Raw genomic sequence first — 17,826 nt, forward strand, 5'->3', positions numbered from 1 at the left:
TAAAATGTATTTGGCTATGGTGTATATAAACTTCCGACTTCAACTGTAGTGCCATTGGCATATTATTTAAAGCATTATTGTATTACTTTGTTATTTAAAGCTAACAGTTCATTTTCCTGTTGATCTAGTTGCAGTCGGTCTGCAGTAGTTGTCATGTTAATACACCCACCAGCCAGGTCAAACCAAACAGTGACATCACCTCTCTGTACCACCCTGAGGATATCTTCTCACACGTGATCCATCTAAAACACTATTTTGTGTGTGTGTGTGTGTGTGTGTGTGTGTGTGTGTGTGTGTGTGTGTGTGTGTGTGTGTGTGTGTTCTCCGCATGATTCCCAACTCCAATAGCACAGCTGAAAACAACCCAGGTCCAACAGGCTGTTTTTATCTTCTGCTGGTAATCCTTACTTTCATTGTTTTGTTACCAGAAGCACTGCAGGCCTACAGTAGATCAATATCAGCTTTGTATCAAGCAAGCCACCCACACCTGATTAGCCTACTCTCAGGAATGCAGGATTCTGGGCTGGCAGCAGTACAAGGTCTAAGCTGGCATGTCCTGAATGTAATATTATGAGTCTCAAATTGTTTCATAGGGGGAGCAACAACAACCACCAATCAGTCCACAGATGTTAGAGAACCATGCTGGATAGAATTAGGCCTAGGTGTTAAACACAGACTGAGGCAAGTCATTGCCACAACAAAGCTAGCTTTTGTGTTTCTATGTCAAGTTAATGAAGGATTGAGGTGTGAGAGACCAGTGTGGAGAAGAAGCTGGGTTGTGTGTTTCTTTACCCACTACCAGTCACAGCACCTGCATATGTACATGTCTCACACACACCTTCCCTTTTGGACAAGCAAAGAAACATGAGACTACACCTGGCACCCAGGCTGCTCTGCTGCACCATAGGGACCCATGCCAGAGAAAAGTGATAGGCTACATAACCTTGCACTGAAAAATGCCTCTCCTTGCCACTATGTAGAATAAAGATAGGTTGTGCTCTCAACCATATAACACAAATCTCTCTCCTTTAAGTGTAAATAYTATGAATAACACAGTTTGGCTATATTAACTGGCTGGCTTGACACGATGAGAGGTGGTGTTCAGGGGGCTCACCTGACTCCAAGGCCAATGTGTTCAACGATGTTGGAGAGGGACACATCTTTGGCTTGAAATGGCTTCCTTTTCTCCTTGAACTCATGCGCCAAGCAGATCCGCCAGCCGTCCTTCGGTACCCCATAGCCGAGTTCCGAAGACACATACCGACTCATGAGCTCGGTTGTTGAGCTGTTGTCACCTGACTCCATGTTCAGCCGGTAGTCGGATAGAAACGAAAGGGAGCTCTTCTTGTGAACGGGAACCTGCCCGGTGTCTATTCCGCTGAGTTGGAACAACCCCTGTTAAACCTGTTGGAAACGAGATAATTGTCTGGGTTGTGCAAGAAGAATCAATTTGTCAAGTGCCCTAGAGGCATTTGAGTGACAGTAAAACAAATACATTTCTCAACTGAACTTATTTTCATACACAAGTGTGATGATTCCTAAATGACAACTTTAGATACTTGGGCAACAGGTCCATCAGGTGAGGACAGGTATGTAGTTCTCAGATAATTATTCCTCCATCTTCATCAAGTGGAGGACAACTTGCCATAATAATAATAATAATAATAATAATGAGATTAAATTTACCACACCTATGATCTGTTGAATACTGTATATGCCTTCAAGAGCGATCATTTATCAATTTATCTGAGATGGCATAAGGTCTCAAGCCAGCTCTCTAACTAAAAGTAATGTTTGGAAATGTCAAAGACAGGAGAGGAAATCTTACAGTAAGGAAGGTAAACTTCAACTTGTTCTCACCGTTGTTGACCCACGTATCTATCCGAGACCCTGATAGTCCAGTGTGGTAGAACGGACACTGGCACCTACCGAGGCGTGTGCGCAGGTGGTTTAGCCAGTGGTGTCTGCTGTCGCCAGTTAATGTGTCCAAGTAAACAACAACGAGCTATTGAAATACCTGCATTATGCAGAGCATGCACAGGTAGCTAGCTACGCATGCAATGAATGAGAATGGATACCGGTCGTCTGGTTAGCTAGCTAGATGTTTTCAACGAATATTGAAGCTAACTAACGTTAGCATCTCAACAGACGTGGGTTTGTCGTCAGACAGTTAGCTTCTGCAGATCCGTAGACACCCGGTTTTGATTTCGGAGTCAGATTCTTGGTCACGTAGGCTGTATCATTCTGTTCAAAATACAGCAGCAATGTCAGATTAACGCTTTCGCACGGCTAAGCTATCTGGTAGATGTCCAAATGCAATTCTAAACGGACAGCCGACCTGAGTGACAAGTTGAAGTAGTGCTAGGAGAGCGCCCAATATGCAAAGTCTTACAGTAGGCTACAGTATTGAAGTTCATTTTGTGAGACTGGGCCAACTCACCAGGAAAAGGGGGGGGATTATTTATGCCCGTTCCTCCAATTTGTGCAAAACGAACTATATTTTTCCTCTATATGCAGTAAGGTTGATTGCATAATGTATGTAAGTGTCATATTATGGCTGTTATTAAATATATTAGCACTATGTTATGTCCAATAAATGTTCCCGAACACACTACAAACCCACACTAGCTACTTACAATATAAATAGCTCCTCCCATATGCCACGGAGCTCCTTTTGATGGCCAACAAAATGTTATTCCTGAAAAATGCACATTTGAGATAATGCTTGTACAATTGGAATTGAACTGATCATTTGTAAAATTGGAATTGTACTGATCATTTGTAAGTATAACACACATTTTTTTATTCATTGGGTTCAATAATTGTGTCCAATACYGGGAAAATAGTACGTTGAATGCCTTTTCAATTTTACCCCGCGATACGGTATGTTCGTGCAGCTGCGAGATGGAACGCTGTATTAATGCTATGTTATTGTGTTGCTGAATTTGTCTCAAAKAATTTACAAATACTTACAGTGGGTATTTCATATCGATTTGACAGTTTGATTTGGCTGACCTGGGGCTTGAGTCGTAACTCATTGGCTAGCTGGTGCCACATCTGAGGCCAAGGTATGGTTTTCGAGACATTATTCCACTTCAATGGTTAGCCTAGCTTGGTAACTAGCTAATTGACTGATTTGGAGACAGCAGTCAGTAGATAACCCTAGCTAGTTAAAATTCTTATCTCGCTGCAATTTAATTTAGCAAGGTCTCGCTCAAAATAACCAAACTACTGAGTTAACACAACACGTTTTTTTAAACACAGCTAGCTGGCGTTCCAAATAACGTGTGTTATAACGTTACTGTTTACGTTTTTTCTACTGTATTATTGACTGTATGTTTGTTTATTCCATGTGTAACTGTGTTGTTGTATGTGTCGAACTGCTTTGCTTTATCTTGGCCAGGTCGCAGTTGTAAATGAGAACTTTTTCTCAACTAGCCTACCTGGTTAAATAAAGGTTATATATWTWTTTTTTATTTGTTCCTCGAGGACAGATGATCGAGGTGGTGGCCTCAATGGCCCGAGGCCCGGTGTTCCTGGCCGGGGAGGTGATGGAGTGTCTCATCACCTTCACCAACCCCATATCCCATCTCTCCACCTCCGCCAGCAGGTCTGTTATCTTTCTCTCACTCACACATCACCCATTCTTCAGTAGTACTCAATTGTGATTTATATGCATGTACATTTTAGTTAGCTATACTGTATGTAAGGTTACATGGGGTAAAAAGTCTCAAACCATGACTAAAAAGTGTGTGTGTGTGTGTCAGTGAGATGCTGGCGTGGGCCAGTGCCCAGATTCACTGCCAGTTCCATGCCAGTGAGAGCAGAGTGGCGCTGCCAGCTCAGGGCACCAAGCAGGATGTCCAGGCAGAGAGCGACACTGTCCTCATCCCCAGCAGAGGTGAGTGGCTAGACATAATAAAGAATGCACACACACATGTTGAGGGAGGTGGAAAGTGTCAAAATGCAACTATAATATTTTTCTTTTAGATACAGTACCAGTCAAGTTTGGACACACATACTCATTCCAGGGTCTTACTTTATTTTTACTATTTTCTACATTGTATAATAGTGAGGACATCAAAACTATAAAATAACACATGGAATCATGTAGTAACCAAAAAAGTGTTTAAAAAAAACTAAATATATTTGAGATTCTTCAAAGTAGCCACCCTTTGCCTTGATGACAGCTTTGCACACGCTTGGCATTCAGCTTTACCTGGAATGCTTTTCCAACATTCTTGAAGGAGTTCCCACATATGCTGAGCACTTATTGGCTGCTTTTCCTTCACTCTGTGGTCCGACTCATCCCAAACCCTCTCAATTTGGTTGAGGTCAGGGGATTGTGGAGGCCAGGTCATCTGACGCAGCACTCCAACACTTCTTCTTGGTCAAATAGCCCTTCCACAGCCTGGAGGTGTGTTGGGTCATTGTCCTGTTGAAAAACAAATGATACTCCCACTAAGTGCAAACCAGATGGGATGGCATATCGCTGCAGAATGCTGTGGAAGCCATGCTGGTTAAGTGTGCCTTTGCATTCTGAATAAATCACTGACCGTGTCACCAGCAAAGCACCATCATACCATCTCCTCCATGCTTCATGGTGGGAACTACACATGCGGTGATTATCCGTTCACCTACTTTGCGTCTCACAAAGACACAGCGGTTGGAACCAAAAACCTCAAATTTGGACCCATCAAACCAAAGGACAGATTTCCACCAGTCTAATATCCATTGCTTGTGTTTCTTGGCCCAAGCAAGTCTCTTCTTCTTATTGGTGTCCTTTAGTAATGGTTCCTTTGACGCAATTTGACCATGAAAGCCTGATTCATAGTCTCTACTGAAGAGTTGATGTTGAGATGTGTCAGTTTAAGTAACAATGTGATGCATTTATTTGGGCTGCAATGTCATGTGCATTTAACTGTAATGAAATTATCCTCTGCAGCATAGGTAACTCTGGGTCTTCCTTTCCTGTGGCGGTCCTCATGAAAGCCAGTTTCATCATAGCCCTTGATGGTTTTTGCGACTGCACTTGAAGAAACTTTCAAAGTTCTTGAAATGTTTCGTATTGAGTAATGATGGACTGTAGTTTCTCTTTGCTTATTTAAGCTGTTCTTGCCATAATATGGTCTTATACCAAATAGGGCTGTATTCTGTATACCACCCCTACCTTGTCACAACTGATTAGCTCAAACAAACAAATTAAGGAAAWTAATTCCACAAATGTACTTCTAACAAGACACACCTGTCAATTTAAATGCATTCCAGGTGACTACTTCATTAAGCTGGTTGAGAGAATGCCAAGAGTGTGCGAAGCTGTCAAGGCAAAGGGTGGCTACTTTGAAGAATCTCAAATATAWATATGTTTTGATTTGTTAATACTTCATTTTGGTTACTAAATGATTCCATGTGTTTCATAGTTTTGATGTCTTCACTAAATAGTAAAAATAAAKWAAGCCTTGAATGAGTAGGTAGGTCCAAACTTTTGATTGGTATTGTATGTACTTACTGCCCCCCCACCACAAATCTTACCCATCTGCTCCGTGTGAAGGGCCTCCCCTATGCCCTTTAGACTTGTCTCTGTACAAATCCAATCTATCCCAAATGGCACCCTWTTCCCTACATACTTTTGACCTGAGCCCTATCGCCCCTGACGAACTACATAGGGAACAGGGTGCCATTTTTACCCCCATTCTGTCTGAGCCACCATGACTGTAAATTACACTTTGTGATGGAGATTAGAGGACTAACCCTGGGACTGCTAGTATACTGTGAGGGTTTGGGTCTGTCAATTTAGGAAGTGATTTTAATTTAAAATTCCCCCTAAAAAGTGTAATGACTTTTGACATCAATAGCTTCTCATTTTCAGCTTACTGGGAAGTCATTGAAAATAGTTGCCCTTTTTCAATTATTGAATTGGAATTTCAGTTTACTGACTGAATTGACTGCCTTCGATTGATCCAAATTAACCATGCTGTATGTGTATGCTGGCTTGACACCCTTAAACCACTGCTGCCTGCTCAGTCAAATCGGCTTACTTTTCACTTTAAGTGCATGGAGTAGATTAGTTGTATATTTTGGGTGGGAAAAGTCTGATACAAAATGACCTCTATTCTTCCACTCTACCTGCTGTCTTCACCAGGAGAAGGAGGGCAGTGCATGTTGGACACGCCTCCCAAGATACTATTCTGTGACCTGCGCCTGGACCCCGGAGAGAGCAGAACTTGTAAGAGCACCACAACCGGACTCGGCGCATAGAAATAATCAGTTCAGAGGGGATTCACTCAATTTTATTTTATATATGTGCTATTTAGCAGATATGTGCTATTTAGCATGTATCCACAGCAACTTAGTCAAGCATGCATACATTTTTTAATTAATTTTTTATAATGGGTGGTCCCAGGAATGTAACCCACTTTCCTGGCTTTACAAGAGCCATGCTTTACCGTTTGAACTACAGTCTCTCTTGCTCTCTCACTTCTTTTTCCTCCCTCAGACTCGTACAGTGAGGTGGTTCCCAACGACGGGCCTCCAAGTTTTCGAGGCCAGTCAGTGAAGTATGTTTATAAGCTGACCATCGGCTGCCAGAGGGTCAGCTCTCCAATCAAACTACTGAGGGTCCCCTTCAGAGTCCTCGTCCTGCATGGTGAGCTGTCCTCCTGACCCTCTTACTCAGTCTAATCTAACAGAAGTACATCTCACATCAGAGTTGTGTTCAGAAAGGATATAAATATACATACACACCTTAGTCAAATGCATTTAAACTCAGTTTTTCACAATTCCTGACGTTTAATCCTAGTAAAAATTCCCTGTCTTAGGTCAGTTAGGATCATCACTTTATTTTAAGAATATGAAATGTCAGAATAATAGTAGAGAAAATGATTTATTTCAGCATTTATTTMTTYCATCACATTCCCAGTGGGTCAGAAGTTTACATGCACTCAATTAGTATTTGGTAGCATTGACTTTAAATTGTTTAACTTGGGTCAAATGTTTCGGATAGCCTTCCACAAGCTTACCACAATAAGTTGGGTGAATTTTGGCCCATTCCTCCTGACAGAGCTGATGTAACTGAGTCAGGTTTGTAGGCCTCCTTGCTCGCACATGCTTTTTCAGTTCTGCCCACAAATTTTCTATAGGATTGAGGTCAGGACTTTGTGATGGCCGCTCCAATACCTCGACTTTGTTGTCCTTAAGCCATTTTGCCACAACATTGGAAGTATGCTTGGGGTCATTGTCCATTTGGAAGACCCATTTACAACCAAGCTTTAACTTCCTGACTGATGTCTTGAGATGTTGCTTCAATATATCCACATAATTGCCTACCTCCTGATGCCATCTATTTCGTGAAGTGCACCAGTCCCTCCTGCAGCAAAGCATCCCCACAACATGATGCTGCCACCCCCGTGCTTCACGGTTGGGATGTTGTTCTTCGGCTTGCAAGCCCCCTCCTTTTTCCTCCAAACATAACGATTGTCATTATGGCAAAACAGTTCTATTTTTTTCATCAGACCAGAGGACATTTTTCCAATAAGTACGATCTTTGTCCCCGTGTGCAGTTGCCAAACCATAGTCTGGCTTTTTTATGGTGGTTTTGGAGCAGTTGCTGAGCGGCCTTTCAGGTTATGTCGATATAGGGCTCGTTTTACTGTGGATATAGTTACTTTTGTACCTGCTTCCTCCAGCATCTTCACAAGGTCCTTTGCTGTTGTTCTGGGATTGATTAGCACTTTTTGCACCAAAGTATGTTCTGTCTCCTAGAGATGAACGTGTCTCCTTCCTGAGCGGTATGACAGCTGCGTGGTTCCATGATGTTTATACTAGCGTACTATTGTTTGTACAGATGAACGTGGTACCTTCAGGCGTTTAGAAATTGCTCCCAAGGATGAACCAGACTTGTGGAGGTCTACAATTTTTTTTCTTCTGATGTCTTGGCTGATATTTMTTTTGCTTTTCCCATGATGTCAAACAGAGGCACTGAGTTTGAAGGTAGGCCTTGAAATTAAAGGTCGACCGATTATGATTTTTCAACGCCGATACTGAATGAACAATGAACATTTTAACTTAATACAMTACATCAATAAAATCAATTTAGTCTCAAATAAATAATGACACATGTTCAATTTGGTTTAAATAATGCAAAAACAGTATTGGAGAAGAAAGTAAAAGTGCAATATGTGCCATGTAAAAAAGCTAACGTTTAAGTTCCTTGCTCAGAACATGAGAACATATGAAAGCTGGTGGTTCCYTTTAACACGAGTCTTCAATATTCCCAGGTAAGAAGTTTTAGGTTGTAGTTATTATAGGACTATTTCTCTCTATACCATTTGCATTTCATATACCTTTGACTATTGGATGTCCTAATAGGTACTTTAGTATTGCCAGCCTAATCTCGGGAGTTGATAGGCTTGAAGTCATTAGAAGAGCTGCTGGTAAACGCAGTAAGGTGCTGTTTGAATGAATGCTTGCGAGCATGCTGCTGACTACCACTGCTCAGTCAGACTGCTCTATCAAATCATAGACTTAATTATAACATAATAACACACRGAAATATGAGCCTTAAGTCATTAATATGGTCAAATCCAGAAACTATCATTTCGAAAACAAAATGTTTATTCTTTCAGTGAAATACGGAACCGTTCTCTCTTTTATCTAACGGGTGGCATCAATAAGTCTAAATATTGCTGTTACATTGCACAACCTTCAATGTTATGTCATAATTACGTAAAATTCTGGCAAATTAGTTCGCAACGGGCCAGGCGGACCAAACTGTTGCATATACCCTGACTGCGTGCAATGAACGCAAGAGAAGTGACACAATTTCCCTACTTTAATATTGCCTGCTTGCTAACATGAATATTTTCTAACTAAATATGCAGGTTTAAAAAATATATACTTCGTGTATTGATTTTAAGAAAGGCATTGATGTTAATGGTTAAGTACATTCGTGCAACGATTGTGCTTTTTTCGCAAATGCGCTTTTGTTAAATCATCCCCGTTTGGCGAAGTTGGCTGTCTTCGTTCGGAAGAAATGGTCTTCACACAGTTCGCAACAAGCCATGCGGCCCAAACTGCTGCATATACCCTGACTCTGCGTGCACTGAACGCAAGAGAAGAAGAGAAGTGACACAATTTCCCTAGTTAAAAGAAATTCATGTTAGCAGGCAATATTAACTAAATATGCAGGTTCGAAAATATATACTTGTGTATTGATTTTAAGAAAGGCGTTGATGTTTATGGTTAGGTACACACTGGTGCAAYGACAGTGCTTTTTTTCGTGAATGCGCTTGTTAAGTCATCCGTTTGGCGTAGTAGGCTGTGATTCAATGATTAATTAACAGGCACTGCATCGATTATATGCAACGCAGGACAAGCTAGATAAACTAGTAATATCATCAACCATGTATAGTTAACTACTGATTATGTTAATGACATCAGCATTATGACATTTTCTGGAATTTTCCAAGTTGTTTAAAGGCACAGTCAACTTAGTGTATGTAAACTTCTGACCCACTGGAATTGTGAGAWAGTGAATTAACACTGAAATAATCTCTGTAAACAATTGTTGGAAAAATGACTTGTGTCATGCACAAAGTAAATGTCCTAACAGACTTGCCAAAACTATAGTTTGTTAACAAGAAATGTGGAGTGGTTGAAAMACWWRKTTTRRWGWCWYYAAAMYWWGTKTATGTAAACTTCCGACTTCAACTGTATGTATATATTTACGGACAGATACTACCTGAATTTGTGGAATAAGAACACTTCCGTTGCAAAATGTTTTGGTCATATAGTGCATACGGAACACAAACGACAGTGCCTTGAGAAAGTATTCATACCCCATGGCTTATTCCACATGTTACAACCTGAATTCAAAAAGGATTTMAAAAAAWATATATCACCATCTACGCACAATACCCCGTAATTACAAAGTGAAAACATGTTTTGTTTTGCTAATTTATTGAAGATGAAATACAGAAACACCTAATTTACATACCGTACCAGTCAAAAGTTTGGACACGTACTCATTCCAGGGGTTTACATTATTTTGACTATTTTCTACATTGTAGAATAATAGTGAAGACATCAACACTATGAAATAACACACATGAAATCATGTAGTAACCAGAAAAGTGTTTAACAAATCAAAATGTTATATTTGAGATTCTTCAAATAGCCACCCTTTGCCTTGATGACAGCTTTGCACCCTCTTGGCATTCTCTCAACCAGCTTCATGATGCAGTCACCTGGAATGCATTTCAATTAACAGATGTGCCTTGTTAGAAGTTAATTTGTGGAATTTACTTCCTCCTTAATGTGTTTGAGCCAATCAGTTCTGTTGCGACATGGTAGGGTTGTATACATAAATTGGCCCTATTTGGTAAAAGACCAAGTCCATATTATGGCAAGAACAGCTCAAATATGCAAAGAGAAACGACAGTCCATTACTTTGACCGACCTTCATGTCTTAATCAAGAAAATGTTAAGAACTTTGAAAGTTTCTTCAAGTGGAGTCTCAAAAACCATCAAGCGCTATGATGAGACTGGCTCTTGTGAGGACCGGCACAAGAAAGGAAGACCCAGAGTTACCTCTGCTGCAGAGGATACGTTCATTAGTTACCAGCATCAGAAATTGCAGCCCAAATAAATGCCTCACATAGTTCAAGTAACAGGCACATCTCAACATCAACTGTTCAGAAGAGACTGCGTGAATCAGGCCTTCATGGTCAAATAGCTGCAAAGAAATCACTACTAAAGGACACCAATAAGAAGAGACTTCCTTGGGCCTAGAAACACAAGCAATTGATATTAGACCGGTGGAAATCTGTCGTTTGGTCTGATGGATCCATATTTGAGGTTTTTGGTTCTAACTGCCGTGTCTTTGTGAGATACAGATTAGGTGAACGGATTATCTCTGTTTGTGTGGTTCCCACCGTGAAGCAAGGAGAAGGTGTGATGGTGTGGGGATGCTTTGCTGGTGACACTGTTGGTGATTTATTTAGAATTCAAGGCGCACTTAACCAGAATGGCTACCACAGCATTCTGCAGCGATACGCCATCCCATCTGGTTTGGGCTTAGTGGGGATATCATTTGTTTTTCAACAGGACAATGACCAACACACCTCCAGGCTGTGTAAGGGCTATTTGATCAAGGAGAGTGAATGAGTACCGCATCAGATGACCTGGCCTCCACAATCACCCGACCTCAACCCAATTTAGATTTTTTGGGATGAGTTGGACCGCAGAGTGACGGTAAAGCAACCAACAAGTKCTCAACATATGTGGAAACTCCTTCAAGACTAATGGAAAAGMATTTCAAGTGAAGCTGGTGGAGAGAATGCCAAGAGTGAGCTAAGCTATCATCAAGGCTAAGGGTGGCTACTTTTGAAGAATCTCAAATATAAAATATATTTTGATTTGTTTAATACTTTTGGTTACTACATGTTTTGATGTCTTAAGGATTTTTCTACAATGTAGAAAATAGTTTTAAAAAAGTGAAGCACTTGAACAAGTAGGTGTCAACTTTTGACGGGTACTGTAAGTATTCACACCCCTGAGTATCAATATTTGCTCATTTATTCTAAGCTCTGTCAAGTTGGTTGATTATCACYAGATAGCCATTTTCAAGTCTTGCCATATATTTAAGTCCAAACTGTAACTAGTTCACTCAGGAACATTCAGTGTCTTCTTGGTGAGCAACTGTGCATTCGGAAAGCATTCAGACCCCTTGACTTTTTCTWCATTTTGTTACGTTACAGCCTTATTCTAAAATGTATTCAATAAATGTTTCCCTCATAACTCTACACACAATACCCCATAATGACAAAGTGGAAACATTTTTTAGAAATTCTTCCAAAACAGAAATACCTTATAATATTCAGACCCTTTGCTATGAACCTCGAAATTGAGCTCAGGTGCATCCTGTTTCCATTGATCGTCCTTGGGATGTTTCTACAACTTGATTGGAGACCACCTGTGGTAAAATCAATTTATTGAACATGAGTTGGAAAGGCACACAACTGTCYATTTAAGGTCCCACAGTTGACAGTGTAAAAACCATGCCATGAGGTCAAAGAATTGTCTGTAGAGCTCTGAGACAGGATTGTGTCAATGCACTGATCTGGGGAAGGGTACCAAAATATTTCTGGAGCATTGAAGGTCCCCAAGAACACAGTGGCCTCCATTCTTAAATGGAAGAAGTTTTGAACCACCAAGACACTTCCTAGAGTTGGTCGAACTGAATAATCAGGGGAGAAGGGCCTTGGTCAGGGAGTTTGCCAAAAGGCACCTAAAGGACTCTCAGACCATGAGAAACAAGATTCTCTGGTCTGATGAAACCAAGATTGAACCCKTTGGCCTGAATGCTAAGCGTCACGTCTGAAGGAAACTTGGCACCATCCCTACGGTGAAGTGTGGTGGTGGCAGCATCATGCTGTGGGGATGTTTTTCAGCGGTAGGGACTGTGAGACTAGTCAGGATTAAGGGAAAGATGATCGGAGCAAAGTACAGAGATCCTTGATGAACACCTGCTCCAGAGCACTCAAGACCTCAGACTGGGGTGACGGTTCACCTTCCAACGGGAAAACAACCCTAAGCACACAGCCAAGACAACGCAGCAGTGGCTTCGGGACAAGTCTCTGAATGTCCTCGAGTGGCCCGTACATAAAACCTGATCGAAAATCTCTGGAGAGACCTGAAAATGGCTGTGCAGCAACGCTTCCCATCCAACCTGACAGAGTTTGAGAGGATCTGCAGATAAGAATGGGAGAAACTCCCCAAATACAGGTGTGCCAAGCTTATAGCGTCATACCCAAGAAGACTCGAGGCTGTAATTGCTGCCTAAGGTGCTTCAACAAAGTACTGAGTAAAGAGTCTGAATACTTAAGTAAATGTGATATTTCAGTTTCTTTTTACATTTGAAAACATTTCTAAACCTGTTTTTGCTTTGTCATTGTATGTAGATTGGGGGGGGGGGGGTGATTTTAATCCATTTTAGGATAAGGCTGTAACAAAATGTGGAAAAAGTCAAGGGGTCGGAATGCTTTCCGAATGCAYTGCAGATAAAGGCCTGTCCTGCTGAAAGGTGAATTAGTCTCCCAGTGTCTGTTGGAAAGCGGACTGAACCAGGATTTCCTCTAGGATTTTTGCCTGTGTTTATAGCTGTATTCCGTTTTTATATTTAAACTCCCTAGTCCTTGCAGATGACATTCAGATCCATAACATGATGCAGCCACCACCATGCATGAAAATATGGAGTCGTACTCAGTGATGATTGGTTTTCCCTAAAAATAACGCTTTGTATTCAGGTCAAAAAGTAAATTTCTTTGCCACAATGCTGTTTTGTAATATTTTTATTCTGTACAGTCTTCCTCCTTTTCACTGCCATGTAGGTTAGTATTGTGGAGTACGGTGTTGTTGAGCAATGCTCAGTTTTCTCATATCGCAACCATTAAACTCTGTAACAGTTTTAAAATCAGCATTGGCCGGGCCTTCCAAGTGGCGCAGCGGTCTAAGGCATTGCTAGAGGCRTCACTATAGACCCGGGTTTGATTCCAGGCTGTGTTGCCGGTCGCAACCCGGGAGACCCATAAGGCGGCACACAATTGGCCCAGCGTTGTCCAGGTTAGTTGAGGGTTTGGCTGRCCGGGATGGCCTTGTCCCATCGCGCTMTAGCGACTCCTTGTTGTTCAGTGTTTCTTCTGCCACAGTGGTGCTGCTGGCTTCCGGGTTAAGCAGTGTGTCAAGCAGCAGTGAGGCTTAGCAGGGTTGTATTTTGGAGGACGCATGGCTCTCGACCTTCACCTCTACCGAGTCCGTACGGGAGTTGCAGCGACGGGACAAGACTAAGAACCAATTGGATATCATGAGAAAGGGTTAAAAAAAAAGAACACAAATCTATATTTGCCTCATGGTGAAATCTCTGAGCATGTTCCTTCCTCTCCAGCAACTATGTTAGGAAGGGCACCTTTATCTTTGTAGTGACTGGGTGTATTGTTACACCATCCAAAGTGTAATAACTTCACCATGTTCAAAGGTAATGTTCCCTCTGCTGAGCGCAAACTTGAACGTTGTGAAAATTCTGTGCCACTTCCAGCATGTGCACCAATGTACCCACTTTAAGTTTCAGAAAGTGGAAAAGTAGGTTACTGTGGATGATCATATTGTAGGCCTACCATCAAAAACAATGGTGTAAATGCATCTCAGAACATGGAAATAGCTGTTCTATCATTCAGCCTGCATTAGCAGCCAATGTGTGGTGTTCAATGTAGGCCTACATTCCATGAGACTTTTGATAAAAACATGCAGGGCTTGACATTAACCTGTTTGTCCACAGTGTTGTTTGATGGAAGAAACCACTTTACAAGATAAAATACATTATTCCCCATACCATTATGCTACCCTCTGCCTATTGGCTACTTAGCTTATTCAACCTTGTCTCAAAATGCAACACTTCCCCTGCACGTGGCTACATGCAGCTCTTGCTTTGATCTCAAAACAAGCGCATCTACTCACGACCGCTCATGCTATAAACACAGTCCAGTTCAAAGTGAATGGCACAGTTGCATTTATGGCATCTATTTACATATAGGCCTACTGCAGCTCTGATTGGTTATGGCGCACCATTCTGTGTAGAGTACGGGCTGTCAATGCAATTGARTCCTACTCTGATGCGTTCTGCCTATAACAAAATGTCTTGCATAGTTAGTTTTGCATACTAAGTCTGCAAATCAAACTTTATTTGACACATGCGCCAAATACAACAAGTGTAAACTTTACCGTGAAATGCTTACTTACAAGCCCTTAACTAACAGTGCAGTTCAAGAAGAAAATATTTACCAAATATGCTAAAATAAAAATAAATAATAAAAGTAACACAATAATAATAATAATAATGAGGCTATATAAAGGGGGCACCGGTACTGAGTCAGTGTGAAGGAGTACAGGCTAGTTGAAGTCTTGCGTAGTTCATTTTCGTTTAGGTATGTTGCATTGAGGTAGCTAATATTATATTGTATTGTATTATTAGATCAGAATTGCCACAGTAAAAGGAAATGGTGATAACTAAGGGGGAAGTTCAATCTCGTGCTTCTCTCCACAGCTTGGAGGGATATTCTCTAAGCTGCGGAGATATTCAACATCTKTTTKTTTTTTTACGCATCTACCAATAGGTGACCTTTGTGAGGCGTTGAAAAACCTCTCTGGTCTTTTGGTTGAATCTATACTTGAAAATCACTACTCGATTGAGGGACCTTACAATTATGTGTATTTGTGKGGTACAGAGATGAGGTAGTCATTCAAAAATCATGTTAACCACTATTAATAATATAGTATGGAACTGATTATGTGACTTATTAATCACATTTTTAGTTCTGAACTGATTTAGGCATGCCATAACAAAGGGGTTGAAATAYTTATTAACTCAAAACATTTCAGCTTTACATATTTAAAAAAATWAATGTAAAAAATCCACTGACATTATGGAGTATTGTGTATAGATCAGTGACACACAATCTCAATTTAATCCCTTTGAAATTCAGGCTGCAACACAACAAAATGTAAAAGTGTGCACTATGTATGAAATGCCTGTTTTTCTCCTATAAAATGACATTGTTCAAAATGAGTGACATGATGTCCCTGTCGTAGGCATGCCGGAGCCCCCGTTCCCCCAGGATGAGGAGGTGGCCCCCTCTAACCCCTTCCTGGAGGAGGAGGAGGGTGGCCGGAGAGACGATCGCCCCCTGGAGAGAGCCTTGGACATGCTGACGATCACCTCACGCCGCTGTCCCCGTGAGTCTCTTGTTCTCCTAGGCTAATTCTCCAATGACAACCTATTCCCTTTATAGTGCACTACTTTGACCAGTGCTATGTGGCAGCTCTTCTTATGCGCCTCCTTCTGTAATGTGATTTGTGTTCCAAATCAGCTAGATGTACTGAGGGTTTTTTGCAGACTCCAATCCATTGATCTYTAATCTCAGTTTGTTTCTGATTAGATTTATTAGGGTCTCCATGGTGAAAGCTAATCTTACTGGGGTCCGACACACAACAAAATACATTGCAGACATTGTGTGTGTGTGTGTTTAGCAGCAATGCGGAATGCATGTGACCTTTGACCCCTGTCTTCCACAGATCTGTTCAACATCACCAACATGCGGGGGAAGGTGGCCAAGTTCTGCATCTTCAAGACCGTCTACAGATTAGGGGAGGACATCATCGGCACCTTCGACTTCTCAGAAGGGGATATTCCCTGTATACAGGTGTGTGTGTGCGCATGTCTGTGTGAGGGCCTGTCATATTTTTACTTGAATGAGGATATTAAAAGTGTGTGTTTGTGTGTCAGTACTCGGTCAGCCTGCAGAGTGAGGAGGAGATCCAGCAGGGGTACCAGCGGCGTCCTGGTCAGTCGATCAGTGTGATGGGTCACGGTCGTCACTTAGAGTCATGCCTCCACACGGCTTCCACCCACTTCTCTCTCCCCGTCCCCCTCAACGTCACCCCCGGCTTCAGCACAGACATCGGTACGTAGCTAAGTCAAATTTCCATCAAATGTATCTCATTAAGCCATTTTTAAGTGGCACGAAGTGCTATACAGATACCAGCCTAAAATCGCAAAGAGCTAGCAATGCAGGCAGGAGCACAGTGACCAGRAAACATAGGAAGATACCTAGAGAGGAACCAGGCTCAGAGGTGGCCAAGGGGCATGAAAATCAGGAGTTCACCACTCATCTCTCTGCCCTATGTTTATTAATAGCAAGTAGCCTGCCCTGCTTGAGTCTGTCAGTTTTTTGTTTATCTGGCTTAGCAGAGCGGGCACTTGACAAGAGAAACCATTGTTCTCATAGATGACTGAGGATGTTGGTCATGATCCGGGCTAGTCATTGTACTGTCACAATAAAATGGTTTCCCCAGACACAGATTATACCAAGTCTTGGAAGCACTTTTGATGGTTAATCTCCATTTGAAAAAGCTTTTTAAAAAATGTAGTCGAAGACTTGTTTTTAATCTATGCGATAAGACGCGCTTCTCAACCCTTTGTCTGTCTCCAAAGCTTCCCTGTGTATTTAGCCCTCTGTCTACTCCTAGACAGCTTCATGACATTCTCAACTCATTCCTCAGTGACCCTGCGATGGCGTCTGCACTTTGAGTTCGTCACGTCCCGAGAGCCCATGGAATCACACAACGTGCTGCAAAACCAACCAGAGGTCACCGTGTGGACTGGGGCGGAGCATGTTGATGTGGATACCTTCAGTTGGGACCTGCCAATCAAAGTGCTCCCCACCAATCCAGCCCTGACKTCTTACGTCTCCCAGTTTACAGGGACCAACAGCATCAACATTTAACTGTGTGTGAGGAAGAATGTATTCCAGATATAAAGCAGGCAACTTCTTTTGCTGTTTTTAATATTTTAACATTATGCAGTGCATCCTATATTTTTCTTTGAACGCTCACCTTCCTGTTTTTCTAGCTGAAACATGATGTTGATGACCAGTGTTTAATGCTACTATCTGTGGGGTCATTCACAGCATTTCATTTTTTACCCCTTTATTCAAAACCCCCAAAAGAGTACATTGCTTTGTCACATGAATAGTGTGTTTTATTTTCAAGAGCTATATGCTCTACAACTGTATTCTATAGTATTTTTGAAATTGTTAATGAAACACTGTTCAATGTGAATCAGGAATTAAAATGTGGGATTTGAATTTGACATGAATCTGAAAGGAGTCTTTTATCCACGCATAATCAACAAATGACTTTCACGCAACAATAATTTTATTTAGAGGATAACTGCAAGACAGGACAGAAGAAATACAACAATTGTTATATATTACT

General features: G+C 41.5%; 2 protein-coding genes across 6 annotated transcripts in view; one reads left to right on the plus strand and one right to left on the minus strand.

The window, feature by feature from the left end:
* Window positions 1-2,382, minus strand: part of gba2 (glucosidase, beta (bile acid) 2) — a 33,223-nt gene extending 30,841 nt beyond the window's left edge. Inside the window, exons 1-2 of one of the 2 annotated variants that reach the window (XM_024140526.2) lie at window positions 1,861-2,382; window positions 1,115-1,404 (exon numbers count right to left, since the gene is read on the minus strand). In XM_024140526.2, the coding sequence (XP_023996294.1) occupies window positions 1,115-1,305 (191 nt within the window). In that variant the 5' untranslated portion in view covers window positions 1,306-1,404; window positions 1,861-2,382. Of the gene's footprint in view, window positions 1-1,114; window positions 1,405-1,559; window positions 1,642-1,860 lie in introns of those variants that run through there. The other variant, XM_024140528.2, reaches the window with a different exon arrangement.
* Window positions 2,383-2,691: 309 nt separating this feature from the next.
* Window positions 2,692-17,547, plus strand: rgp1 (GP1 homolog, RAB6A GEF complex partner 1). 4 transcript variants are annotated; one of them, XM_024140531.2, is made up of 10 exons: window positions 2,692-2,781; window positions 3,001-3,068; window positions 3,490-3,610; window positions 3,768-3,901; window positions 6,143-6,226; window positions 6,497-6,646; window positions 15,643-15,786; window positions 16,126-16,253; window positions 16,337-16,514; window positions 17,113-17,547. In XM_024140531.2, the coding sequence occupies exons 3-10, from the start codon at window positions 3,495-3,497 to the stop codon at window positions 17,334-17,336; spliced, it is 1,158 nt and encodes a 385-aa protein (XP_023996299.1). In that variant the 5' UTR covers window positions 2,692-2,781; window positions 3,001-3,068; window positions 3,490-3,494; the 3' UTR covers window positions 17,337-17,547. The 4 variants fall into 4 exon arrangements, with proteins under 4 accessions (XP_023996299.1, XP_023996298.1, XP_023996297.1 ...); XM_024140530.2 differs by having other exon boundaries at window positions 3,495-3,610; XM_024140529.2 differs by lacking the exon at window positions 2,692-2,781 and having other exon boundaries at window positions 2,918-3,068; window positions 3,495-3,610.
* The last annotated feature ends 279 nt before the right edge of the window (window positions 17,548-17,826 follow it).

The sequence above is a fragment of the Salvelinus sp. IW2-2015 genome, unplaced genomic scaffold (genome assembly GCF_002910315.2).
Source record: "Salvelinus sp. IW2-2015 unplaced genomic scaffold, ASM291031v2 Un_scaffold2186, whole genome shotgun sequence".
Classification (NCBI taxonomy): Eukaryota; Metazoa; Chordata; class Actinopteri; order Salmoniformes; family Salmonidae; genus Salvelinus; species Salvelinus sp. IW2-2015.